Source organism: Pangasianodon hypophthalmus, chromosome 24 (assembly GCF_027358585.1).
Source record: "Pangasianodon hypophthalmus isolate fPanHyp1 chromosome 24, fPanHyp1.pri, whole genome shotgun sequence".
NCBI classification, from domain to species: Eukaryota; Metazoa; Chordata; class Actinopteri; order Siluriformes; family Pangasiidae; genus Pangasianodon; species Pangasianodon hypophthalmus.
The window spans coordinates 17,146,988-17,174,864 of NC_069733.1; the positions used below are offsets into that span (position 1 = coordinate 17,146,988).

The 27,877-nt window shown below is 39.8% G+C and overlaps 1 protein-coding gene across 1 annotated transcript in view; it reads right to left on the reverse strand.

The window, feature by feature from the left end:
• The window catches only part of srrm4 (serine/arginine repetitive matrix 4), a 72,716-nt gene extending 46,723 nt beyond the window's left edge, over positions 1–25,993 (reverse strand). Inside the window, exon 1 of the mRNA XM_026931479.3 lies at positions 24,437–25,993. Within this exon, the coding sequence (XP_026787280.3) occupies positions 24,437–24,567 (131 nt within the window). The 5' untranslated portion in view covers positions 24,568–25,993. The remainder of the gene's footprint in view (positions 1–24,436) is intronic.
• Between the last annotated feature and the right edge of the window lie 1,884 nt (positions 25,994–27,877).

A 27,877-nucleotide genomic window follows, 5' to 3' on the forward strand; every position in this document is an offset into this window, starting at 1 on the left:
AGATCTATTAAATAAACTACAATAAATATAAATTACTTGTTAAATAAACATGAACAATTAATTAACGATCAACTGATAAATAATTATTGTATAAAGTTTAACCATTTCATGCATAAATTTATTTACAAATACCCAGATCCTTTAAATGGGCTTTTACTACTTAAAACTGCTTTACCATCGTCATGTCTAACCTGTCAGCTGTTCATCCTTCATTTTCCATCTTACCTGCACTAGAGATGATGTTTGATCAAAGCCCTTCAATGTCTGAACTGAGCTGAGGACGTAATTTACACCATCGCTCACTTTCAAAACAAAAACAACAACGACAACAACATCATCACCAGCTTCTGTCACACACAAGAACACCAAGAACAAGCAATTAACATTTAAAAGAAATGTCTAGTAATAGAAAGTCAAAGACCTGTCCTTTAATCCTGAGCCAACATTTTAATGTCAAATGTCTGTCGGGTTGTGTTGTGTCAGGTTGTGTGTCTTTTTTCCCCTAATGTTCTGCCCAAAAGGGTGAAGAATAAACACGTGCTTCCTCTGAGCCACATGTAACTTTAGGCCATGTAGTGTATATTTATACTTCTATTCATTAAAATAAATTAGATTTCTCACTTGATTTATCACATCTCACACATCGTCATCGTGATATTATCCAAAGATCGTTCCACATATTGCATTTTTTATCATTCAGCTCTAGCGTGATCACTAATGGATCCTGTTCCAGCACTAATCCAAGAGCCCAATCAAATAAACTGATTATCTCTTTGATTAGGGTTTGAACGGAATTGTGTAGGAAGCTAACGCTACCTTCAGGTCCTCCTCGGAAGTTCGCGTGTACGAGTTCGGAAGTTGTGATAACAGCATTTTGTGTGTTTTGGTGGGGAAAAAATATATGGCGTGAGTGGGTAGGCTGTTCCTCACCAACATCGGTGCACAAATGCATACAAACTCCAAATGCACTGAACGGTGAACATGCAACACTACCACTAAAGTCTCACTGTCTGCTGTAGGTGTCACAAGGTTCTTCTTCAATTTTCACACGATTTCTTTTTTCTTAAGACCTACATTCTCTATCTCTCTTTCTCTGTATTTGCTCAGATTCCCCAGAGGAGTCAAAGCTTCCATCCCTGGGTATGAGAGGGAGAGCTGGTCCAGACTACCTGACCTCCATCACCTCCATGGATTACATTAAAGTACTCCAGAGCACAGCTATACCTCTGCCCTTTTCTCACAGCATTATAATGTCTCTAATCTCAGCCCCAGATGCTCCTTTTCGTACACTTTTCTGACCACAACCTTAAACATGCTCAAGGTTGCAATCTGATTGGCTCTCCATACTTCTGTATGTGGAAAAGTTCACAGAATCCCAGCTTTAAAGGTTATTAAAGAGTTTGAAGCAGTTTGCAGAAAGTAGATGAGAAAATCTCATGTTTGTGGACGGACTTTGGGGAAAAAGTCATGTGCCATGTCACGCAAAATGATTCTTGGATATATTTATTGACGAAACATACTCAGCTTGCGAGCCATACAAGTCTAGGAGAGAGGTTGATCCTAGTGCTGCTTGGGCCCCTTGCACTTTATGATAAATGCGTTTGCTTAAATATTGAGGCTGTAAATTTAAAAAAGCTATCTGTGCAGAACCTAAGTCACATGTATTACTCGCTAGCTGCCTGCGTACTGTATTTATACTTCCTGTTTAGTCCCACATCCAAAGCCTTGAATGTTTGCTTCATTGAGAATAATTGACTATTGATTGCTGACTGTCAGAAGAAGAAAACTGAAGGCTTTAGCTGTCACCTCTCCAGATTGGTAGCTATTGTAGTGAGTCCTAGATAGCACATGGGAATTGGGTGAAAAATGAGGTAAAAAAAGAAATAATTTACAGGTCACCTTGAATTACTACGGCTAGACATTCAGCCTGACTAGGAAGACTGAAGACGTTCATTGCTTTTAAAGAGCATTAACATTCCGAGTAAAGCATCAATGGATGGACGACATTAAAACCCATTGCAGTTGAACCAGTAATGAGCCACTGATCTCTGTGGAGATGTGTAACCCGTAAACACATCAATATCTCGTCAGGGGAAGTAGGTGTAGAGACGGTGAGAGGTCCTGTCGAGAGTCCGATACGCTAATTAGCTCGATGAAAGGGCGAATGGGTGAAAAAGTGACGGCGGCGGCTGTGTCATCGATGACTTGAGGTTCACCTCTTCTCACAGCTGGCCTTTACTATGCAAAACAGCACTGTGAATAATTCAGAGCCTCGCCAAGCACTTTTTTACAAGGGCGAGAAATAACGGATAAAATATGGATGTAGTTTGTGTAAAAAGGCGACCGCTTGATTTATGGAACAATCTGGTGGAAAAGCAGCGGTAGCTTGAGGGATGTGACATGGAACATCTGTCGAGCTGCATGCAAGGAAAGCTTTTTTAATGTGTCAAGACAGTTTTTTAAGGGATTTTCACACTTCTGTAGAACTGATAAAAAAAAAAAAATCATTTCTCTCTCCTTTGTTAATAACGGAGGTGATCAAGGTAATCTGGAATCCTTCACATATTTTTCATTAAAGTGTGAAAAATTGTAATAATTTGCATGCAGGTTTCGAACTAAAATGATCCTATTAAGAGTTTCACTTGAGTAATGTGATGAAGCTGAATACCTGATCACGTGAACACAATGTATAACTCTTGTTCTTGATACTCATGTATTTCACCTAGCATGATGCATAATAAAACCAAATGCTTCAGGAGTTTAACTTATCCAGACTGCTTCTCTGGGAGGAGGAATTTGAGACATGTGTCAAACTCATGGCCTGCAGACCAAACATTACCTACTTAGATCTAAGGGCACATTTGGAGTTTGACACCCTGATATAAGAAAAAAAAATTGCTGCATTGCTACCTACACAATTCTCAAAAATGTTAAGCGGCACATGATCCTGAAGATAACCGATGCTAAAGCCTAAAGGATGATTAACAAAAACTAGCAACAACTCTAGCATCTTAATGGATTGAACAAGATCAAACTCAGACATCTGGGGAACATCAGAACAGCATCCACCTAAATATTTAGCTCATTTGCTAATTGGGAAAATGTCAGCGCAACATTGTTTATGGTCACTGTTAATGTATGTCCTTCAATATTCTCCCTCATGGTCATCACAATAACATTAAACAAACTACACATGTGTTACTGGCTAAACCAAACAATAAATGTTCAATGTATTTTATAACAATTAAAGATATCAAGGAATTTTGAGGTAAATCTGCTAATCACACTGAGAGATTATGGAGACCTTGCAAGCTAGCATGAGGATGTTTACTGATAGAGACTACAAAGCACTTCTGGAGAAGGGCATCTGCTAAATGATGTAAATTTAAATGTACTGTAAATCAGCCATCGCCAGGAGGGGGCGCTGGTTTATTATAGCAGTGATTAGTTTAAATCACACATTAAATTCAAACATGGCTGAAAGGAAAATGTAAAACAATGCTGTCCTGACACCTTTGAAATTAGCAAAACAAGCATTGCAATTTGCACGTTTGTACGTGTGCTATCTGTAACTACAAGATCCTGACATTTAGTGTTTTCTCATTGAACTGTACTGTTTAGCACGGAAAGGCTGCAAATTAGCAATGTTGATCTTGTATACTGTAAGCAGCTGCTGTAAGGATTTCTTAGCTAGCTCGCTTGCTACTTGCTGGAAATATGTTCATATACAGTATGTACACAGTGGAGCAGCCTGCTGTTACTCTATATGAAAACTGTGACGTGTTGTCCTTGTGTCTGTGTGGGTTTCCTCACAAGAAACATGAGTAATGCTAATTAGCAAGTTTCTGATATGTTAGCTAGCTAGATTTACAGCTTCTATAAACATTAGATATACTACATTATAGTCATATTACTATTAAAAACATGAGCTACAATGCATACGAGAGCATTTATGAAGATTTATCTTTATCTCTTTAAAGCATGAAACATCATGTAGGACAGAGATTTTTCCGATTTTGATAGTTGTATAAAGTCCACTCAGCTTTATCGGAGAATCCAAAATCCACATGAGAGCAGGTGGATGGGAAATCTCCCTTGCCTCAGTGTGTGTGTTCTGTGTGTCTCTGAAGCCCCACGCTGAGCTCTGCACATTAATCCTGTCCAAAAGGAAGCTGCTGTTTCTCCACCACCTGTGTGTGTGTGTGTGTGTGTGTGTATGTGTGTGGAGTTACAGATGGAGAGTTGATGGCTGTCGGAGCAGGATTTATGGCTCGCCTCAGAGAATTACAGCAGCAGGTCAGCTCAGTTGGAGGAGTTCATTTGTAGCCAGCTGCTTTGTCTAACAACCGCGGAACCAAACCGTTCCACGATGTTTACGTTATGGCTGCACGGATTCAGAACAACGTGTATCAGGGAAAAGTTGTTTAGTGACGGTGAGGAAATGAATTCAGGAGAAAGAAGTTTTTATTACTAGTGATTATTATTTATGAATATTATCAATTAAGTTTGGGGGCACGGTGGCTTAGTTCGATTCTCGCCCCCACCCTGTGTGCACGGAGTTTGCATGTTCTCCCTGAGCTTTCGAGGGTTCCTCTGGGTACTCCAGTTTCCTCCCCCAGTCCAACGACATGCACTGTAGGCTGATTGGTATTTCCAAATTGTCCGTTGTGTGTGAATGGGTGTATGCGTGACTGTGCCCTGAGATGGGTTGGCACCCTGTCCAGGGTGTCCCCCGGCCTTGTGCCCGAGTCCCCTGGGATTGGCTCCAGGCTCCCCACATCCCTGTGTAGGATAAGTGGTACAGAAAATGGATGGATGGATGGATGGATTAATTAAGTTTCTCTTCCTTTGCTTCTCTGTATCTGTCAGTCACAAGAAAGAGGCGTGGCTTATTTGCTTGGAAGTCTCAGTGAAAGGGGCATGGCTTATTTGCCTGTCAGCCTCAGTGAAGGAGGTAGGCATGGCTCTGTACATGTCAGTGTAAATAACGGAGGTTTGTGAAGGAGGTGTGGCCTGTGTCTAAGAGTCCCAGTAAGGAGGCATGGCTTCTGTACCTGTCAGCCCCATTGAAGGCGGCATGGCTCCTCTACCTGTCAGTCCTAGTAAAGGAGGTAGCTTATTTGCCCAGCAAATCAGTAGCTTATCAGTCCCAGCTACACTCTTTCAAGCTATGTGAATCAGCTCTGTATTGTATTATTATTTAATGGAATGGAATATTTTATTCATCGTAACATCTTGGGAGGAGAGAAAGATCCTATAAATGTGCATTAAAAGTCACTGACTCTAAGCGAATTAAAGTTATGATCTGCCTTGACATCTTACACTCTCTATCCATAAGAGAATCAGTAAAATGCCATGCCCGCCCTAATGATTGCATTCACTCCTCATCATGGTGGGCACTGGCCCGTCTTAGCACTTGTAAACACTCTGTAATTACTGCTTTCCACCTGGACGTGTTTATTAAAGAGATGGTGACCTCTCTTTTTCTCTTAGATGCCTAATAAATTGTCTCATTTGCTGGATGTAACCCTCCCTGGCTGGTTATTTAATCCTTCCATCTCTATTTTATGTGATGCAGGTTCATCCAATTTCTCTCGAGGGTAACGGATTATTCTGTTATCCGTAATGTGAAAGCGGTGCAGAAGCTGATGTCATGCAAAGAGCTCGAGGATTGTAGCTTGTTGTTCTTCACTTGCTCTCTGTGCTTTCTCTTATTTGGACCTTGAAGTCTTTGCAGTTTGCTCCCCATATAATTACATCAATAAGAGCCAGAAAACATAGAAGGCATGTAATAATTATATTAACTCCAGGCTAATGAGCAAAGTTTTAGATCAATAATGGAAGCTAATTGCAAATAATTAAAGGCTCACAACTTGGAATGATTGCCAAAACTAAAGAGGCTTCGGGGTGCAAATATAATTAGGTACAAGACCAATTGAGCAGGCGGAGTGGATTAAATAGACTTCAGGTTACACTGTGAGCTCAAGAAAAATATTTCGCCCTGAGAAATTCATTTTCTAAGAGTCTTAAAGGCATATTCAAGTGGATTTACATGCACACTAATAACACGGTCATTATCTGCTTTAGGGAGTAATCAGAGTGTTCACATAAACAGTATACTTACGCCAATCAGCCATACCATTAAAACCACCTGCCTAATATTGGGTAGGTCCCCCTTGTGCTGCCAAAACAGCTCTGACCCATCGAGGCATGGACTCCACATGACCTCTGAAGGTGTACTGTGGTATCTGGCACCAAAACATTAGCAGCAGTTCCTTAAAGTCCTGTAAGTTGCGAGGTGGGGCCTCCATGGATCGGACTTGTTTGTCCAGCACATCCCAAAGGTGCTCGATCAGATTGAGATCTGGAGAATTTGTAGGGCAAGTCAACCCCTTGAACTCTTTGTCATGTTCTTCAAACCATTACTGAACAATTTTTTCAGTGTGTCAGGGCGCATTATCCTGCTGAAAGCGGCCACTGCCATTAGTGAATACCGTTGCCATGAAGGGGTGTACTTGGTCTGCAACAATGTTTAGGTAGGTGGTATGTGTCAAATTAACATTCACATGAATGCCAGAACCCAAGGTTTCCCAGCAGAACATTGCACACAGAGCATCACACTAACTCTTTCCCGGTTTGCCTTCTTCCCATAGTGCATCCCGGTGCCATTTCTTCCCCAGGTAAGGGATGTACACTCACCAGGCTCTTGACGTGATGTAAAAGAAAATATGATTCATCAGACCAGACCACCTTCTTCCATTGCTTCATGGTGCAGTGCCCAGTGTAGGCACTTTCGGCCGTGGACAGAGGTCAGCATGGGCTCTCTGACAGGTCTGCAGCTATGCAGCCCCATACGCAGCAAGCTGTGATGCACTGTGTGTTCTGACACCTTTCTATCACAGCCATCATTAACATTTTTAACAATTTGTGCTACAGTAGCTCTTCTGTGGGATCAGACCAGACTGACTAGAATTCACACCCCATGCACATCAATGAGCCTTGGGTGCCCATGACCCTTTGCTGGATCACTGGTTGTCCTTCCTTGGACAATTTTTGGTGGGTACTAACCACTGCATACCGGGAACACCCCATAAGACCTGCCGTTTTGGAGATGCTCTGACCCAGTCATCTAGCCATCACAATTTGGCCCTTGTCAAAGTCACTCAGATCCTTACGCTTGCCCATTTTTCCGGCTTCCAACACATCAACTTTAAGAACTGACTTTTCAATTGCTGCCTAATGTATCCCACCCCTTGACCGGTGCCATGGTAACAAGATAATGTTATTCACTTCACCTGTCAGTGGTTTTAATGTTATGGCTGATTGGTGTATACCTTATAACAGATTAAAGCTGATATCAACACTTTCTCGCAGTGCACTGGCATTCTGTTCCACCAGCAGAATGGAAATCGACTTATCAGACATTTTCAATCAGTATAAACAAATGAATTATTTCATCGCCACAAGTCTGTTATAAGATTAGTCAGGACACTGTTGGGTTTCTGTATGTAGAGTATTGTGACTCTGTGTTTAGCTGCATGAAGATTTACAGCTTATGACATTTCAACATGACCAACAGTCCTCTTCTAATACTTTTCTAGCTCCTTAACCTCTTTTCCACTCATCTTACTTTTCATAGAAAAACCTACAGGAAGTAAAAACTGACTTCAGCTAATTGTTTAATTCCTTTTTTAGCTGGAAATTAGATTTATCTCCCTGAAAATTCTTTGCCTCTGTGGAAACTTGAAAAATACCCTGTTAGCTGTGACTGATAACCATTTTGTAGAAAGAGAAGATTCTGAAGTCTTCAATTAGAAAGATATAAACTAAATTACTTTCAGCTTTTACTTTCATTTTCCCAAAAGAGATTTGCCACTGGTTAATAAACTTATGCTAGGAACGAATACTTAAAGGGAAGCACAATTTTTTTTGATAAATGAAAAAAAGGCTAATTTTCACTTGAGAGCGTTAAGCAATTAACTTAAAAAGTCCCTTTTTACTTCTTGTATCTCCAGAGGTCTGTCAGTGTAAAGTGGGGCGATCAAAGATGGCTAATGAGCTAGTGCTAGGAAAGGACACTTGGAAATGTTCAAAACCTTTGCTTTAACCATGCTTTAAAAATCTTTAATAAAAAGGAATAAAAAAGTATAAAATATAAACTCCCTTTCAGCTTCTGGCTTCTTTTTTTGTCAGTGTATAAATTAGGACAGGCAAACATGTGGCTAATGAGCTAGTGCTAGTAAAGGACACTTGGACTTGTTCAAATTCTTCAGTAAGAAGGAACTGAACAATTATCTGAAGGGCGCACTTTACTTTCTGTTTCATGAAAAAGTTTGTCATGGTAGCACAGGGTGGGGAAAAATGTGGCTAATGAGCTAGTGCTAGGTAACGCTCTAAGAGAATTAACTCTTCAAGAATGAACTATTATTAAAAGTCCCTTTAAAGCCTTAAATGCTACATGAAGTATTTTGTAAAATCCCTTTCACTTCCTGTTTCTCGAAATAGTTTTGTCAGCATAAAGTAGGACGGGAAAAATATGGCTAATGAGCTAGCACTAGGAAGTGACACTTGTTTCTCAAAATAGGTATGTCAGTATAAAATAAAATGGGCAAAAATGTGGCTAATGAGCTAGCTGTGAAGGGACATTTGGACATGTTCAAAGCCACAAATGTGCTAAAAAATCTTCTATAAAAAAGATTTAAACAATTACCTGAAGTTCTCAGACATTTCCTTTCTCTCCTTAGCCTCTCTGTCAGTATAAAGCAGAGTGGCTAAACTTGTGGCTAATGAGCTAGTGCTAGGAAAGGACACATAGACCTGTTTAAAGCCTTAAATGCTATATGAAATATTTTTTACTTCCTGTTTCTTGAAAAAGATTTGTCAGTATAAAGCAGGACGTGCAAAAATGTGGCTAGTGCTAGTATAGGACACTCGGACATGTTCAAAGTGCTAAAAGCTGTATAAAAATCTTTAATGAGTAGGAATTAAATGATTATTTGAAGTCCTTTTTTTTCACTTCCTATTTCGCCAAAGAGGTTTGTCAGTTTAAGGCAGTGTGGCTAAACATGCGGCTAATGAGCTAGCACTAATAAAGGACACTTGGACATGTTCAAAGCCATAAGCGCTCTACATATCTTGAATGAGAAGCAATTGAAATGATTATATGAATTCCCTTATCTAAAGGTTAAACAAACATGTGGCTAATGAGCTAGAGCTAGGACAGGATACTTGAAGAGGTCTGAATTGGAAAATCAGGGTTTTTTAAGTTAACATCAGGGAAAAAACTTCATTCAAAGCCTAATTTCTCCTCTAAAAAAAAAAAAACCCGAAAAATTAGGTGCAAAGAAGTCTCTTGGTGTCACTTTCTGTTTCCCTGATGGCATTTGTCAGCACAAAGGAGGGACAAGAGAAAATGTGGCTAATGAGGAAAGGACGCTTAGTACAAACTGAGAGAAAAGAGCGCCAGCGTGTCAACCTCACTTTCCCTAATCAGTGCTCAAGCGAAACCGTCCACTGCTGGAACGTCATGAGCGATAAACTTCACAATCTGAAACTACGATCCACACTGAGTGACTCTCAGACAAACCCTCGTCTACTCACTGCTCACTTCCTGTCTCTACATCCATTCTGGTTCAAAATAACCAACACAATCAGGTCTGCTGGGAAACCAGAAGAAATGATCATTAAATAAAATGACTGGGGGAGTGTGCTGTTACAGGAACCAGTGAGAGGTTGGTGTGATGAAGCGAATTACAACAAAGTTGATTATTTTCCTCTAACAGCATGTCCTGAAGTGTTTTATTCCTCTTAAACCACAGCAATTACAATTTTTTTATTTATTAAAGAACAAAATTTTTAACTGTTTATTGCTACATTTAATGAAGCTAATGTTAACGACAAAAAAATGCAGCTTGTCATGTTTAACATTTTCTCTCCTGATGCATTTTATAATTCAGCTACGCTTTGTCATACTTTACCTTGTGGATGTCACCTGGATGTTAGTACGTAGCTAATAAACACCAATATAATTCAACATCTGATGGCAGAAAGGATGAAGGACGGAGATAATGTCAACCTCAGGCCACACTTGGACTTCACTGCTTGTTGTGACCTCTAAATCGAGCTTCGTCTGTCCATTATCGCGCTTGCTTGCGCATCAGAGCACGCGTGACACGGCTACAGAAACAGACGTGAGCCCCAAATGAGGCATCAGTTATGCAAATGAGAGCGATTTCACATGAGTGGCAGGTCGTCTTCGTGAGAACAAGGATGGGTGCGGGAGGGAAATGAGAAATGAAGAGGCGGCAGGGAGGTGGAGAGCCAGTCAAGCTTGAAATGATTTAATTTTAGTGATGAAGGTTTGACTTTGATAAGTTTGCATTTTATTAATGGTGTGCGATCGCCCTGTGGGGGGGGGGTTCGGTCGAGAGGAAAATTGCGCTCTGGTACGCATGTGGAGAAGAATCAGGAATCCAGCAATCTGACTGACAATAACCCTTCAAGTACACTTTAGCGTGATGTGTGAAAATTATCTTTTTTTTTTTTTTTTTTTTTTTTTTTTTTTTATTAGAATAATTTCTGGAAGATAAAACTTCATGTGCTTAGCTCTGTTTCGCTGATGAGCTTCAACAAATTCAATTTGTGTTACTGAGATGATGTTCAGGTTGTTCTGAACCTGAGACAAAAGTAAATTTAGGGGAAAAAATAACTGCATTAAAAATGCAATTTTGGCAAATTTCTATTCCATCAATCTCTTATTTTTCTTTCAGTGGAAGCTGCTCATATACTGAAAAAAGTGAAAAAGCAGAGATACATGTTTTTCATATTATTTAGTAATTAGTATTAGTAACTACTTGCAACTACTATTACATAGTAAGTACTATAACTCAATAACTACTCAATAACTCAGTAACTATTAATTTCTCAGAAACTACTATTACTCACTGTGACTATGACTCTCTAACTATTAATTACTCAGTAACTACTAATTAGTCAGTAAATACTACTATTCAGTAACTATTACTCAGTACCTACTACTTGTTCAATAACTACTAATTACTCAGTAACTACTAATTACTTAGCAACTATTATTACACAGTAATTGCTATTACTCATTAACTACTAATTTCACAGTAACTACTATGAGGTGGAGTGATGAAGCAGAGTTACTGTTATCACCCTTTTAAAAAAAAAACGAAAATAACTACAGTTATGTTTAATATTATGGAATTTCCAAGAAACACGTTCCTGTTACAATATAATAGCTATAAAAAGCCTCTCTTTGATAAGACAAAAAAAAAAGCAGCTTGTCACATTACTGAGAAACCATAAAACCATAAACTCCTCTGTCTTGAAGATGTCAGAAAACTTAAAATTACATCTTTACCTCTAACAAAGCGCTGACACTGATGACTCCTTCCATAAAGGTTAAATAAACGTCTCCTTACAGAAAACTTCACCATATCAACAATTACATGTTTTTTTTTAATCCATTTTATGTGGAAAGTCCACTGTACAAGTCTCTGTGTATGCTGTTACCAAAGAAATCAGATTTGAGAATTCAACAGCAGTGAGGTATAAAGTGCTATAAAAGCCACAGTAGGTTACTAAGTAGCGAACACAACAAGGGGATTAAGAAAATGTCAGTGTTGTTGTATTTCTGATATAAAATCTCAGAGGATGGTGTGTTTGTGATGGACGGCATGCACCAGTGTATCAGTACGAACCCCCTCTGTGTTTAGTTAATGAAGTTCACATTTAAATCCACATGTGATGCCATGTTCCTGCCTGATGTTTCCTAAAGCTCCTGCTGATAAACCTTTGATTTTTATCATTCACTCTCCAAATAATTTACACTTCAATCTCAACAGCAGAGAGACACAGAGCTTTAAACCATGGATCTAATCTTTTGTTTCAAACTGAGAAGATAATATTTTAGCTCAGTTTGTGAATACCTATCACACTGATATCTGTGTAAGCGGGATAGTCATGTATCACTGAGTAAATATTGCAATGGTTCAGAAAAAGGTGTAAAGGGGGTGTGGCCTCTGCCCCTGTCAGTCCTAAGGAAGGGGGTGTGGCCTCTGCCCCTTTCAGTCCTAATAAAGAGGGTGTGGCCTCTGCCCCTTTCAGTCCTAAGGAAGGGGGTGTGTCCACCCATTGTTTTGCACAACATTAGGGGTGTGACACAATGACACTATGTGTATCTGTATCTGTATTTGGATTTAATCTTGAAATGGACGTGGCCTAAACTTTACTTCCATTTTTTTCACATTTTACTGCATTATGAGATTGAGACTAAAAAACATCAAATCCTTTTCAAGGTCAAGCCTTTACTTCAACTAGTTGTCTTCATTCATGCATTGTGCCAATGATTAGGCTGTTTTCTAGAAAAAAAGATTACTTCTTGTCAGACTTTGTGCACAAGAGATAACACAAACCTTTTTACAAACTCTTGGTCGAGACCAAGACCATATTTAGTGAGACTAATGCCCAAGTCCAAGTCAATACAGAAAATGTCTCGAGTCTTGCAGCCCTCGTAAAACATCCCACTCACTAGTCTTAACCAGATGCCCTATAAAAACTTTCCCTTCTATATGTATGTGTATTTATATCTATATCATATTCAGATTCCATCCCTAAACAACACCAAATCAAGGTGCATTTCTAAGAACATTTCTAAGTCATATATTAAATCATTGACTGCTTTAATATTCTCATCTAAAGACATTCCCACCGCTGCTATTTAATGTAAAGGCACCATTACACAGAGTATATAAATCAGCTGAGCCACTCTACTAGCACTGCTTTTCACTGTGAGTTTCTTCTTTTCGTTCCCTAAGAGGCTGTAATAATGCAGCTCTGCTGTCACTCTGCGAGGCCTTTACTGCTCTTTGGCTTCAACGGTAAGGTTTTTTTACCTCATTAAGCCTTGATGGGAAACTCGCCTCACTCGTTCCTACAGGAAGGAACAGAAATAATAAATGATCCCTTTTACTCTGTCTAGCCTAAGGGATATTCATGCAGGCTGAAAATATTGAGGAGACGATCGTAGGAGTAAAATAATCACAGAAGAATAAAAAATAAGGTTGAAAATATTGAGGTCTTACTGTACCGTATGTAAATAATGTAAAGAAGCCTGAGGAAAATGCCATGTTTTTCACTACACAAGGATTTAAATAATAATGATACCTTTACGCTCTAAAACGTTTACGCTGAACTGTACCTTTACGCTCTAAAACGTTTACGCTGAACTGTACCTTTTCGCTCTAAAATGTTTATGCTGAACTGTACCTTTACACTCTAAAATACTCCACCTTAGAAACATTGCCTAGCTTAGGAACATTTTATCTGTATCTGATGCAGAAAAGCTAGTTCATACATTCATGACCTCCAGACTGGACTATTGTAATGCATTGCTAGGTGGCTGTCCTGCATCTTCAGTAAACAAGCTAAAATTAGTCCAGAATGCAGCCGTCAGAGTTCTTACTAGGTCAAGAAAAGATGATCACATAACCCCAATATTAGCATCCCTGCACTGGCTACCTGTTAAGTTTAGAATTGATTATAAACTAGCACTACTTACGTACAAGGCTCTAAATGGTTTAGCTCCCACGTGTCTAGCCAGTCTTCTAACACGTCACAATCCACTACACTCCTTAAGATCTCAAAACTCTGGACTTCTGGTAGTTCCCAGAATATCAAAGTCTACAAAAGGAGGTAGAGCGTTTTCGTATTTAGCTCCTAAACTTTGGAATAGCCTTCCTGACAGTGTTCGGGGCTCAGACACAGTCTCCCAGTTCAAACGTAGATTAAAGACATATATCTTTAGCCAGGCATACACTTAACTCACACCATAACCTTGTACTTCAGTACATCTGATTAATTGCACATTATGATTTAGTGCTTACTAATATTATGAACAGCAGCTACGCTAATTCCTTTCCACTTGTTTCCCTTCTTCTATCCATCCCGAGGCACATAGAGATTGTGCCAGCTCCAGTAGACGAGGCCAACCCTACGAGGATCCTGAGGCATCCAGAGATGGACCTGCTCCAGCTGGTTTCTGCCTCGTGAGGATTTGGGTGTTCAAAGCAACGCTGCCAACCCTATGTGGACTTTGAGGACTTTGAGGAAGACAACAACCTACATGACTATAAATAAATGGAGAAAGGACATTGTTCATATCACACTCTCCAGTGTCACCCAAATGAGGATGGGTTCCCTTTTGAGTCTGGTTCCTCTCAAGGTTTCTTCCTCATATCATCTAAGGGAGTTTTTCCTTGCCACAGTCGCCTCAGGCGCCTCAGGCTTGCTCACTAGGGATAATTCTGTCTAAGATCTAGGACTGTTTGCATGTTTTTGTTTCTGTTTGCATGCTTTTTGTTTCTTATGTTCTGTAAAGCTGCTTTGAGACAATGTTCATTGTTAAAAGCGCTATACAAATAAAATTGAAATTGAAATTGAAATTAAAGTGTTTATGCTGAACTGTACCTTTATGCTCTAAAATATTTACTCTGAACTGTACCTTTATGTGCTAAATTGTTTACATTTAACTAACTTCTAAAATATTTAATAATATTTAATAAATATTTAATAATATCTAAAGAATTTACTCTGAACTGTATCTTTACAGTCTAAAATATTTACTCTGAACTGTCACTTTACGTCTAAATTGTTTACGCTGAACTGTACCTTTTGGCTGTCTTTTGTACCTTTAGTGAATGAACCTTTAAAATGAATAATTCAGTGCTTATTCAAAACAACAACAAAAGTTACTCTACAGGTACATAATTAAACCTTAAGAATCTCTGTTCTACTTTAAAGGTACAGTTATAATATGTATACTTCGGGGAATAAAAATGTATCTGTACAATGTCAGTAAAGCTTATTAAAAAGAAATCCAATCTCCCAGTACCTGGTCTGTCACCAAAAAATCTTTATTTAGGTGACCAGAAAGCAAAGAAAAGTTCTGTTTAAATCCTCTAAATCTGGATAGAAAAGAGTCTCTGCTCTGTGCGGCTTTATGTCCCATTTTATAGCACTTAGTCATTCTGAATACATTACATCCTAATCCTCAGACTAAAGCCAGATTTGCAGAAACAATATTTCAAAGCCCGATTCCATTCAGTGCCAATTTAAATATTAACACTATTCAATTCATTATTAGGTCATGCTGGAGGATCATAAAGAGCTTTACGCTAATTATGTTTGGCTTTTAATAGTTAATGAAACATATATTGCTTGTTTAAGTGTATGGAAATGATTTCTGCCCTACTTACAGCTCTCAAACATGATTTCATATTTGCAAATTGTTTGGCGTTATAGCCTACGCAGAGAGAGACAGAGAAAGAGAGAGAGAGAGAGAGAGAGAAACATTATGTACAAGGATGGTTCACAAAAGCAAATACATCATTTCTGCCTTCCTGTTTATGTCCTGTGTTCAGCCACCCTGCCATGTTCACACCCTCTGATCACCTGCATCTCGTTTGTTCATCCATTTTCAAGTGTCATTAGTGATGTGCTCAGTTCTGAAGGGGGACACACCCATGTCTAATGTCATTCCAAACTTATTCACACCTAGGGGCAATTTAGTGTAGTCAATCCAGTAGGTTTTTGGGAGGAAACCTGAAACTCCACACAGACAGTAACGCAAGCACAGGAACTTTGTGTTGTTTTTATGATAAACAGAAAAATAGACCAGCTTAAACTACACCCAAGTCCATGTAAGAAGCATTATATTTAGTAATATTAAATTGTAACTAAAATAAATAAAACAGCTGAAAATTCTGCAGTGATAAATAAGCACTCTGATGTTGCTTCCTGTTTTTATTGTTCTCTTGCATTTCTATTTGTTTGCTTATGCACTTTTACAAAATGGATGCTCCTAAATGAATCTGGTGACAGCATCAAGATGCTTTTGTTGTTCAGTCCACTTAATACTTGTTCTCTGTTAAAATAAGTATCAGTGAAGTAATAGTGTGTGACAAAATCATTGTGTTTTTGTATTCTCCTCTTTTTTAAATACATGCTGTGTGAAACCAAACCAAACCAAATAGCAGACAAACCAAAAGAATAAATTTGCCTGTGATTCTAACTCTGACTAATAGGTGTGAAAGCGCCATAAAAGATTTGTAGACTAACAATTTAATTAGCTGCTTCTAACAGCTGGTGTAAACATTAGCTTGTTAACACAGAGTATTTATTGCCTAAGTTAAATTTTTTTCCCTCATTTTCTCCCAATTTTGCTACCAACCAGAGAGGGTGAAGGATAACGCAAGTTTTCTCTGAGACACATGAAGCCAACCAATGACATTTTTTCGAACTCCTGTTCGTGCTGCGTCACACACTTGGAGGAAAGAGCTATCCACCCTCTTCCGCATACATGATCTCACAGATGCCCAGGCTTGGCTAGTGTCGCTGTGATTGACAGGGGAGACAGAGTACGCCCCTCCTATGGTCTCTTGGACTTCCGACTATGGATGGCTTTGGATTCAGATGCCTAAGGTTAATTTTTTTGGTATCTACAACATACTGCAGTATAATAATTATATCCTTACATGTGAAGCTCCTGCCCCTTCACTACTTTTCAACTTCAGTTTGCATTGTATGGATACAGTATGGATAACTCATAATGCCCTTATGGTCTATGGGATCATGGTAAATTTGATTTAATTATGTAACTATAAGCTGAACATAAACTTGTTACTGCTTTTTAAGAACAGGATGGTTTCAGGTCTTTATGGTAAAGTAATTCTTACTTTTAGTAGTCACTAATTAGGCTGTACGCACTACATTATATCGCTAACCACTGGTTATAGTTGGACATGTTTACAATAAGTTTACAATAAGTTTACAATAATTAATCAAGCTAGCTTCCTAACTACCATTAATGACGTGCTTGAATGCAAATACTTTGGAACTACAACACTGCAAGCAGCATACAGAAGCATCTGAAGGCCGTGAGCATGTGAAGGTAGCAGCTGATTCACACTTAGAAATTCAGCCTGAACCATACATCATGTATCCTCAGAATTTAGTCGGTTAATACAAACTGTTCAATGCCAAGAGTATGGCTTACAGGCCCAATCCCAGGGTTTGATTTCTGAATGGGCTTTGATGTCTCAGAACTCCTTCATGCTTTTTCTTTTGTTAAATATAGTTGTCAAGGACATGAAAATTGGACACAAAGAGCCTGTCGAGAGTTTATGTCCGCTCATCACGTGGCGTGTTACTTGAACCGATCCTGAAATCTTGAAAAAGAAATTTGTAGATTTCCTTTCAACGTCAGACTGCAAACATAGTGAGAGTCCTGTATTGCTCCTGCTCTGCCTCACAGCTGCGCTTTTCATCATGCTCACGATTACAGTCTTGGACTTCCGGCAAAATAAGATGAGACTCTGCTCTCTGTGTGCTGTGCTGTGATGTGAAATTACTGTGGATTTAAAGCCGAAGCCTTGCAGCCTGCCAGAGCACACACACGAACACACACTCAGAAAGTGTGTGTGAGTGTCTTGGATAGATATACACACAACAAAAGAGATGATGGTGCAAAAGAGAGCACCATCTGTACTGAAATACTGAAAAGGGGGAGAGAGAGACAAAGAGGAAGGGATTCTCTCTCTCTCTCTCTCTCTATATATATATATATATATATATATATATATATATATATATATATATATATATATATATATATATATATATATGTATATATATATAAGAATGTGGTGAAAAAATGGAGGGAATAAAAGGATAAAGATAGGGATCTGCAGAGTGACAAATTAAAAGAATGTGGCTCTGTTATAATGTGTGGGCATTTATTTATTTATTTACGCTAACATGAATCCACTGATTTGCAACTCCACTGCAAATCAGTACAAAGTTCTTCTGACTGATCACCTTTTGTCACATGATGACTCAATATCAATCCTGGTGGGCGGGGTCTCTTCCAGGATGACCCCGCCCCCATCTGCAGAGCACAAGGGCTCACTGCATCCTTTTGATGAGGATGAAAATGATTTTACACTGACCAGATGTTAACACTGACCAGATCTCAACCTGACTGAACACCTATGGGAGATTTTGGAGTGACGTCATCAAAACACCAACTGAGGGAAAATCTTTTTGAAAGAACGACGTCCATCCATCCAGTTTGAAGTTGTTTTGGAGGTTTATGGTGGTCCAACACCATACTAAGAACCAGCCAAGAATTGTTTGGGGTTATTAAAGACTGCTTCTTTAGTTTTTCACTGAAGCTAGCAAGCAAGGGAAGCTTATAGCATCGAGTCTAAATGTACTTTTATGGCCTTTATCAAGAGCAACTTACATTTATCTGATTTATACAACTGAGCAGTTGAGGGTTAAGAGCCTTGATCAAGGGCCCAGCAGTGGCTCGAATTTGAACTTACAACCTTCCGATGAAAATTCCAACATCTTACTCACTGAGCTACCACTGTCGTTGTCACACGGTTGTGTCGCCTCAGTCAGCTTTACTGACATGTTCAGTGTATCAAACATACGTGATGATGTGGTTCACTGTTATCTATTAAAATGGAAAAAAGGACGTCACAAATACCAGCCATGTTGGAGAAGGAGATCTATTAGCTTAGAAACTCAACAACTTCAAGACGTTTGACATTTTTGGCGTAATCTTTTTCTTTGCCTTCTTCACCATCCTCTTTGTATGCTCACGTGTTCTTTTTTGAATTTTTATTACTGGTCCTGATTGTGTTCAATGCTTGTATATTTTTTTATATCCATTGCCTCATTGTGTAGATCATCAACCTGTCGACTGTCTTCTTTGGGTTGAAAGCTGAATAAATTTGAAGTGCGTGTGATGATTTAGATTGCTGCTAAACTGGAGGCCATAAGCTTCCTTTACTCATTAGCTACATTACAGCAAATCTAAAAAGCCAAACACCAAAAAATTTTTATATGATCAGAACTTCTTTCTTTCAACCCGTATCGTTCCTGTGGTAAATTCCTTTCTCTCTTTAATATAACATCTGCTGGTGTAACAGGTCCATCCCAGCCCCCTTTTAGACTATAGACCATCTGCTCTTTTACACACACACACACACACACACACACACACACACAGGCTTGCCCCCGATTTTACCCCTATCTGTGCATTTCTAATGAAGATTGTTACTCAGTAGCAGACAGCTGCCCAAAGCTGAAAAGGGCTAAAATCTCTTGTCTGCTCCAGTCTAAATGCCCCCGGGGTGGAAAAAAGAGGAGGAGGAGGAGGAGGGGCAACATAATCTTTATAATCACTCTGCTGTGGGCCTCGGCACGAAAGAAAGAGGAAAAGGGAGGAGGATGCAGGAAACAAGGGAACAAAAGCAAAGAGATGGAATGAATAGGTGCAGGAGAACTGAGAGTCACACAATGATCAGGTGTGTGTGTGTGTGTGTGTGTGTGTGTGTGTGAGATGTTCCCTCAGGGCTGCATCCGTTCAGGCTGTCTGTCCGTTGGCCAGCGTTGATTCCTGGTGAATAACGATGCACCTGAAGCTGAATGCGACGACACTGCTCTGTTCGTTGATGGCTTTTTTTTTCTTTTTTTTTATAAAAGAACTGAAAATTGAAACCTAAACAAATGCTTTGAATTTAACTTTAATAAAACTGTCCAAGTTTGTTTTCCATCAGTGTAGAAAGAGTTCTGTCTGTTTCAGGCTGGAATGAATGCAGCAAGAGAGAGGAAGTGATGTGTGTTGAGTTAAATTAGCCGCATTCATTTAGCTGTAAATGTTAGCATTAGTAGAGACAGAGAGAACATGGATAACAAAAGAGAGAGAGAGAGATAAAGACGCATAGAGAGAGAGAGAGAGAGAGAGACAGAGAGAGAAACAGACAGAGTGAAAGAGACAGTGATAAAGACATAGAGAGGGAGAGAGATAGAGAGTGAGCAGAGAGAAGAGTCTCCTCACCCATCTGGTCCCAAACATCAGTTTGCTAAAACACACTAACACGGTTTTACATCAGGAACAAGAACAATCATAAAATGCAGTCGTATCTGGCCCTAAATCGACAGTACAACTGTAGCTGACTACAGTGACTGAGCACCAACACACAACCATGCTGACGGGCCACTATAAGAAATCATGAGAGTGAGAGCAGAGAGTGGAGACAGAGCTGCACTTTCTAACAAAGCGTAACAAATTCAAACACTGGCGTGAAATATATTTGGAAAAATTTCAAATCACACACCCCAAATTCTCCCTTCTGCCCAACACTGACACCTGCGTTTTAGCAGGACAGTACGTACAGTACAGTATCTGCCGCAATCTGAGAGACAGTGAGTAATCCACACACACTCACACACACACACACACACACACACACAGTCATGGTCATGCCAGTAAAGCCTGCTCTGAATTGAACTGAATTCAATTGAATTGAGAGAGACAGAGTGAGAGAGACAGAGTGATAGAGACAGAGTGAGACAGAGTGAGAGAGACAAAGTGAGTGAGACAGAGTGAGACAGACCGAGTGAGACAGACTGAGTGAGAGAAACAGAGTGAATGATATAGAGTGAGTGAGAGAGACAGAATGAGAGAGACAGTTTGAGTGAGACAGAGTGAGAGAGACAGAGTGAGACAGACCGAGTGAGAGAGACAGTTTGAGTGAGACAGAGTGAGACAGACCGAGTGAGAGAGACAGAGTGAGAGAGACAGAGTGAGAGAGACAGTTTGAGTGAGACAGAGTGAGACAGACCGAGTGAGAGAGACAGTTTGAGTGAGACAGAGTGAGACAGACTGAGTGAGAGAGACAGAGTGAGAGAGACAGAGTGAGACAGACCGAGTGAGAGAGACAGAGTGAGACAGACCGAGTGAGACAGACAGAGTGAGAGAGACAGAGTGAGACAGACCGAGTGAGACAGACAGAGTGAGAGAGACAGAGTGAGACAGACAGAATGAGAGAAACAGAGTGAATGATATAGAGTGAGTGAGAAAGACAGAATGAGAGAGACAGTTTGAGTGAGAGAGAGTGAGAGAGACAGAGTGAGACAGACCGAGTGAGAGAGACAGTTTGAGTGAGACAGAGTGAGACAGACCGAGTGAGAGAGACAGAGTGAGAGAGACAGAGTGAGACAGACCGAGTGAGACAGACAGAGTGAGAGAGACAGAGTGAGAGAGACAGAGTGAGACAGACCGAGTGAGAGAGACAGAGTGAGAGAGACAGAGTGAGAGAGACAGAGTGAGACAGACGGAGTGAGACAGACAGAGTGAGAGAGACAGAGTGAGACAGACCGAGTGAGAGAGACAGAGTGAGACAGACCGAGTGAGAGAGACAGAGTGAGAGAGACAGAATGAGAGAGACAGAGTGAGACAGACAGAGTGAGAGAGACAGAGTGAGAGAGACAGAGTGAGACAGACCGAGTGAGAGAGACAGAGTGAGAGAGACAGAATGAGAGAGACAGAGTGAGACAGACAGAGTGAGAGAGACAGAGTGAGAGAGACAGAGTGAGACAGACCGAGTGAGAGAGACAGTTTGAGTGAGACAGAGTGAGACAGACCGAGTGAGACAGACAGAGGGAATGATATAGAGTGAGTGAGAGAGACAGAGAGGTTGACAGAAAACAGAAAGAAAACGCAGCTTGTCATGTTACCGAGAAACAGCAAAGCGTAAACTCGTCTGTCCTGACAAAGTCGGAAAACTTACTGACTGTTACAAAGCGCTGACACTGGAGACTCCTTCCATAAATGTTAAATAAACATTTGAACTGTGGAGCATCGACCGTCCCTGTGAATGAGCTGTTACTATAGAAACAATAATGTATTAGAATGAGCACATTAATATAAACCTGCGCTACTGTCAGAGCTGCTGAAAAGTAATCAACACTTTCTGACCAATCAGAATCGAGAATTGTGGCATAAATTTTAAAAAAAAACAAGCGGAGAAGGTGTGTGTGCGTATATACATCCAGATGTGGATGATTTTTTTGTTGTTGTTGCCTATACACCATGATAAATGTGTGTGTTTGTGCATGTGTGTGTGATCTTCCGTTATCCTAGTGCCCTTGTGTATCCTCAAACTGCGTGTGTGTGTGTGTGTGTGTGTGTGTGTGTTAAAACCTGAACACACACTTTATAATTTCTGAGACGGAAGCACATTTTTATTATTTTATTTTATTATTTTTTTAGAGATGTTCGGTGTGTGTGAAAAAACACCTGCAGCATCTCAGGCTGCGATAATGGATCGAGTTGTTTGAGATTTTCAACAAACGCACACACACACACACACACACACACACGAACGAGTGCAGACAGAGCAGGAGTGAACTCGCTTTCTCTCTCTGTCTCTTGACCTGCACTCAAAGCAAATAATACAACAGCTGACCTTTGAAAAGTAGGGAACAAAGACTCTCAAAATACACACACACACACACACACACGCACACACACAGTCATGCAGCAATCTTGTAATTTCAGGCAAATTTCCTTCTTTATTCCTTAATGAGGTAATGACGTGATCATTTCCTCGTGCGATAAATGACAGACGTCATCAAAATAACGTTTTTATCACCGTCTCTGCTTACAATAAGAGATAAGAATGTAGCAGAAGATGTCATATTGAAAGCCAAAGGAATCTTATCCCCGCCCCTAGTGTATTATTTTATACAACGTGCTGCGTAAATTGTTAATAATTCATGTTACTAAGACAAAAAAAAATAAGGCGCAGCTTGTCGTGTTACTGAAAAACTAGACAAAGCTAACTCCTAAGGCGCGTTTCCTCCATTTTGGGTCATCGTCACATCGCTTCGCATTTACGTAAAGTTAAATTCAGATCAGCTTTATCACATCCTGTCATTGTAAATCTTCATCTCTTGCCAAAATTAGCTTTTGGTAGCTTTCCGAAATAACAACAGAAAATAATGTTTTCTCTCATTTTCAAGTCTAAACATCTTATAGAATATTTTTAAGGAACTTACAGGACTTGAAAATAAATTCTGCCTGTCAACGTACGTGTAATTGTGTGTGTACAGTTTTTGTGTGTGTACCATTGGACGAGTTATAAACACGTCCTTACTTATTATTTTTTTTTTAATAATTCTAGTGGAATCTAGTGTAGATCAGCGAAAACAACCTCATAAAATATTGACATACTTGCAAAAAAAATATTTTTAGCAATCACAATTAAAGAATAAGTCCATAGTCTCATTCACAGGACACAAAAGGGGTTCAGATGCTGAACAATAACCGACTGAACCTAAATGTAAAGTGTGTGTCGATCATAATACTAATAAATAACAGATATGATGTGTTAAGTGTTCAAAATATATTGTGTTTAGATAATTAAAGTCATTTTTGTTCATTTTTGTTCAATGTGCTGTTGATTTTCAAATTAAAATACTGTTATTTTAGGACTCAAATTCCCATGTAACACATTTCAGATTACTGTAACATCAGTATCATAGAGGAAAAGACAAAATGTCCATGGAAATACCTGAAGGAGTTTTAGACAAACGTTGAAACTGAAACCACTCAGAAAATTAAGATAACAAGAACTGATAGCCGAGCGCTAGTCACTTCATCTCATCAACGTAACTTCCGTCGGGAAGAAGTATTTTTAAACCCTGTAGATGATTTTAAATCATTTTGGCACCTCTGCTATTAAACCGCAAATCCTGCAAAAGGATTCTGGGTTGTTTCTGCCTTCATTTTACAGACAATTTAAAAGACATTTTGTTGGGAAAAAAAATCTAAATGGACTAAAACTGACTAGCACTGCTTATACATAACTCACAATAATTTTGATTTCAGCTTGGTGCTTTTTTTTTTTTTTTGTGTAGTTGATAAAATAAACCTCTTTTTCAATGACAGTGAAATAATGGGATCTATTTTTTTTTTAACAAAATATGATCAAATGAAAACATCAATAGACTGAAATCCCTCCATAAAGTTGCCAAGCCATAAAATGTGAAAAGAAATAAAGTATTTTTACTCGTCTGTTAAAGTAAAAACACAGTTTGTGATGCTTTTTGGAAGAAGAAACTTAGAATTTTGTGACAAAATGAATTAATTTGCAGGTTGCTCCAAAAAAAAAAAAAATCTGGTTACATTTTTTAAAAAAATCAAAATTTTAAAATGGATGAATGTACAATGAAGAAATAGACATTATTTTTTTTTAAAAAATCACTTTTAAACTAAATCAAATTGACAATAACAAAATAAAAATAATAAAAAGAAAGAAAAAAGCTGTGGTTATTACACTATTAAGCTAAAACCAACAAAAAAAAAAACTAAAAAAAAAAAAAACAAAACATGAATGTGTGAATGTATAATGTCACTATGTGAGTTTAACTCTGTATGGTCGTTGTAATTTAATTTTTATTGCTTGTTTATGTGTAATAACATATTTAGAAACAAACAAGCTGTTTTTGTAGGTTGAAGTTGTGTATTTAGCTAACAGCTAAGTTAGCTTGTTACCTGTTGGCTTCTCTGCGCGCGGTGATGCTCGCGATGATGACGCTCTCGGGTCTGGGCGTGGCCACGGCTTTAAACGTTCCTCTCCAGAACTTGTCAAAGAGCTGCTTCTCCCCCTGTAGAAGGCTGGCCATGTTCCCGGATGTTCCCGGAGTGATAGCCGAGTCCAAGATTTGACACCGAGCCCAGGAAACCGTTAGCCCGATACACACCGTCTCTGTTTTACACACACACTCACACACACACTCACACACTCACAGAGCTGCAGTACCACGGGAGCTGTCCAAGTTGAGAACCTCGGTCTTTCAGAAAACTCTAATTTGTCGTTGGTTGTTGTTGTTGTTGTTGTTGTTTTAAAAAAAATAAATAAATAACGGTTCACTTTTGAAATCTTTTAAAATCCTGAAGACGGTTAGAGGGTTGTCATGGGCGACGGCTCTTGATTGGCTCAGAATCCTCCTCGCGCCGCTTTCTTCCAAAACGCGTGCGAGACGCAGCGACCTGCACGCGACTCTCTCTGGTGAGCACTAGGAGACAAAGCTCAGTGCTTGGCAGTAAGTGTGTGTGTGTGTGTGCGCGCGCGCGCGCGCGCGTGTGTGTGTGTGTGTGTGTGTGTGTGTGAGAGAGAGAGAGAGAGATGGTGTGTCGCGCGACAGAGTGCGTGTATGCGTGCGTGTACACGCGCGGACTGAGCGCGAGAGCGCGAGTGAACAGCTCCGCTGAAGGTGGCTCGTTTTGGGAGGCGCAGCGCGTGACGTTAAAGTGGAGACTGCGAGGACACACACACACATACACACACACACACTGTCTCTCTCGCTCACACACACACACACACACACACTGTCTCTCTCTCTCTCACACACACACACACTGTCTCTCTCTCTCTCTCTCTCTCTCTCTCACACACACATAAACACATACACACCGTCTCTCTCTCACACACACACACACTGTCTCTCTCGCTCACACACACACTAACACACACACAATCTCTCTCTCTCGTTCACACACACACTCACTCACACAAACACACACATGCTGTCTCTCTCTCTCTCTCTCTCTCTCTCTCTCGCTCTCTCTCTCTCTCTCACACACACACACACAGTCTCTCTCGCTCTCTCTCACACACACAAAAAAAACAAAAACAAACAAAAAGATCTCTCTCTCTTTCACACACACATACTCTCTCTTTATCCTGTTTCTCTTACTTTATCTCTTGTGCCCTCTTTCATCTATTTTTCTCTTCATTTTCTCTTTTCTATCTTTCAATCACTATCCATCTTTTGATCTCCCGTGTACTCCCTCTTCCTTCTTTTGTCACTATACCTTTCTTCCTTTTCTTTTTGCTTTCCTCCCTTCTTTCTCTCACCATCTCTTCTCTTCTCTTCTCTTCTCTTCTTTGCTCTTTTCTCTTTCTCTACTCGCACCCTTGACTCCTTCCTGTTTCTCTTTTTTTCTCATTTATTTTTTTCCTTTCTTTCTCTCTTCCTTTCTACAGTCAGTCTGTCACCACTCCTCTCTTTTTTATTTACTTTTTTCCATTCTTCTTCCTCTCTTTCCTCTGGCTTCTTTTTCTGTGTATCATCCCTCACTTCCTTTCCTTACTCTCTCTCTCTCTCTCTCTCTCTCTCTCACTCTCTCACGGACAAAGAAGCGCTGCTCCTTAATCAGCATAACTAAAGGTCTGATGTTCGGAGGCAGCAGATGGATCCCTGTGTGTGTGTGTGTGTGTGTGCGCGCGCATGTGTGTGTGTGTGTGTGTGTGTGTGTGTGTCTTAAAGACCCCTGAGGCGAAACATTTCCGCCAGCCGAGACCCCGTCACCCTCCTCAGCAAACCACCTGTCACCAGGGCTCAATCCAAAATGGCTTCCTGCTCCCTACATATGCACACTACACACTACAAGTATAGACGTTCCTACACACTCTGTATGTATTCGCACCACAGCATCACATGTACAGCAGGGATTCAGGGTCCTACGTACAATACAAATATATTAATGCACTAAAGAACACGGAAATAATTTCCACACTACAGAGTGCACTAAATGTCCGTTTGTGATTCAGCCGCACTAAACCACTAGTCACTAAGATAAAGCCTCAGTGCACCTGTAGGCAAAGTGGAACATAAAGCACAAGTGTTTATATTAATGTTCTCGTTCTAACACGTAATCGTTACTATAGTAACAGCTCATTCACAGGGACTTATGTGTCAGACCGTACACGTAATCTAAGACTAATAATAAAAGAAGAAAAAGAAAAATATATAACTTTCTTTAAGGAGATGTTTTTTTTTTTAACATTTTTGGAAGGAGTCTCCAGTGTAAGTGCTCTGAAGTTCAATAAAGAGAAACATCAGCATTGTGTCCCAACTTATTCTCAAGAACACTGTTGCTAGGCATCCTGGAAATACAGGCAATTAGCAATACGGAGGCTAATTATGTTGCTAGCTTGTGCACAACTGTTAAGTTGTTCATATTAATCAATGTAAAGGCACAGCGAGAGTGGAAACAAGACAAAACTATCAGGAATATCAACATTTACCTCAGATATGTTGGTCAGATATGTGTCAACTCTTATTCACAAACATACTGTTGCTAGGCAACCTAGAAATACAGGGTATTACGGAGGCTAATGATGCAGCTATCATGTACATAGCTTTTAAGTTGTTTATACTAGTAAATGTAAAGACACAGTGAGAGTGGAAATGATTGGAAAATTGTCCAGGATAACAACATTTCTCTCAGATGTGTTTGTAAGTTACTAGGAAAAGAATTTACATAACTATAATTATACTGTAATACAACTCAGCTTCAACTAACTGAACTTCCATGAACCCTGAAGTTACATACACTATATTACCAAAAGTATTCGGTCACCCATCCAAATGATCAGAATCAGGTGTCCTAATCACTTGGCCTGGCCACAGGTGTATAAAATCAAGCACTTAGGCATGCAGACTGTTTTTACAAACATTTGTGAAAGAATGGGCCGCTCTCAGGAGCTCAGTGAATTCCAGCGTGGAACTGTCATAGGATGCCACCTGTGCAACAATTCCAGTCGTGAAATTTCCTCGCTCCTAAATATTCCACAGTCAACTGTCAGCTTTATCATAACAAAATGGAAGAGTTTGGGAACAACAGCAACTCAGCCACGAAGTGGTAGGCCACGGAAACTGACGGAGAGGGGTCAGCGGATGCTGAAGCGCATAGTGCAAAGAGGTCGTCGACTTTCTTCACTGTCAATTGCTACAGAGCTCCAAACTTCATGTGACCTTCAGACTAGCCCAAGTACAGTACGCAGAGAGCTTCATGGAATGGGTTTCCATGGCCGAGCAGCTGCATCCAAGCCACACATCACCAAGTGCAATGCAAAGCGTCGGATGCAGTGGTGTAAAGCACGCCGCCACTGGACTCTAGAGCAGTGGAGACGCGTTCTCTGGAGTG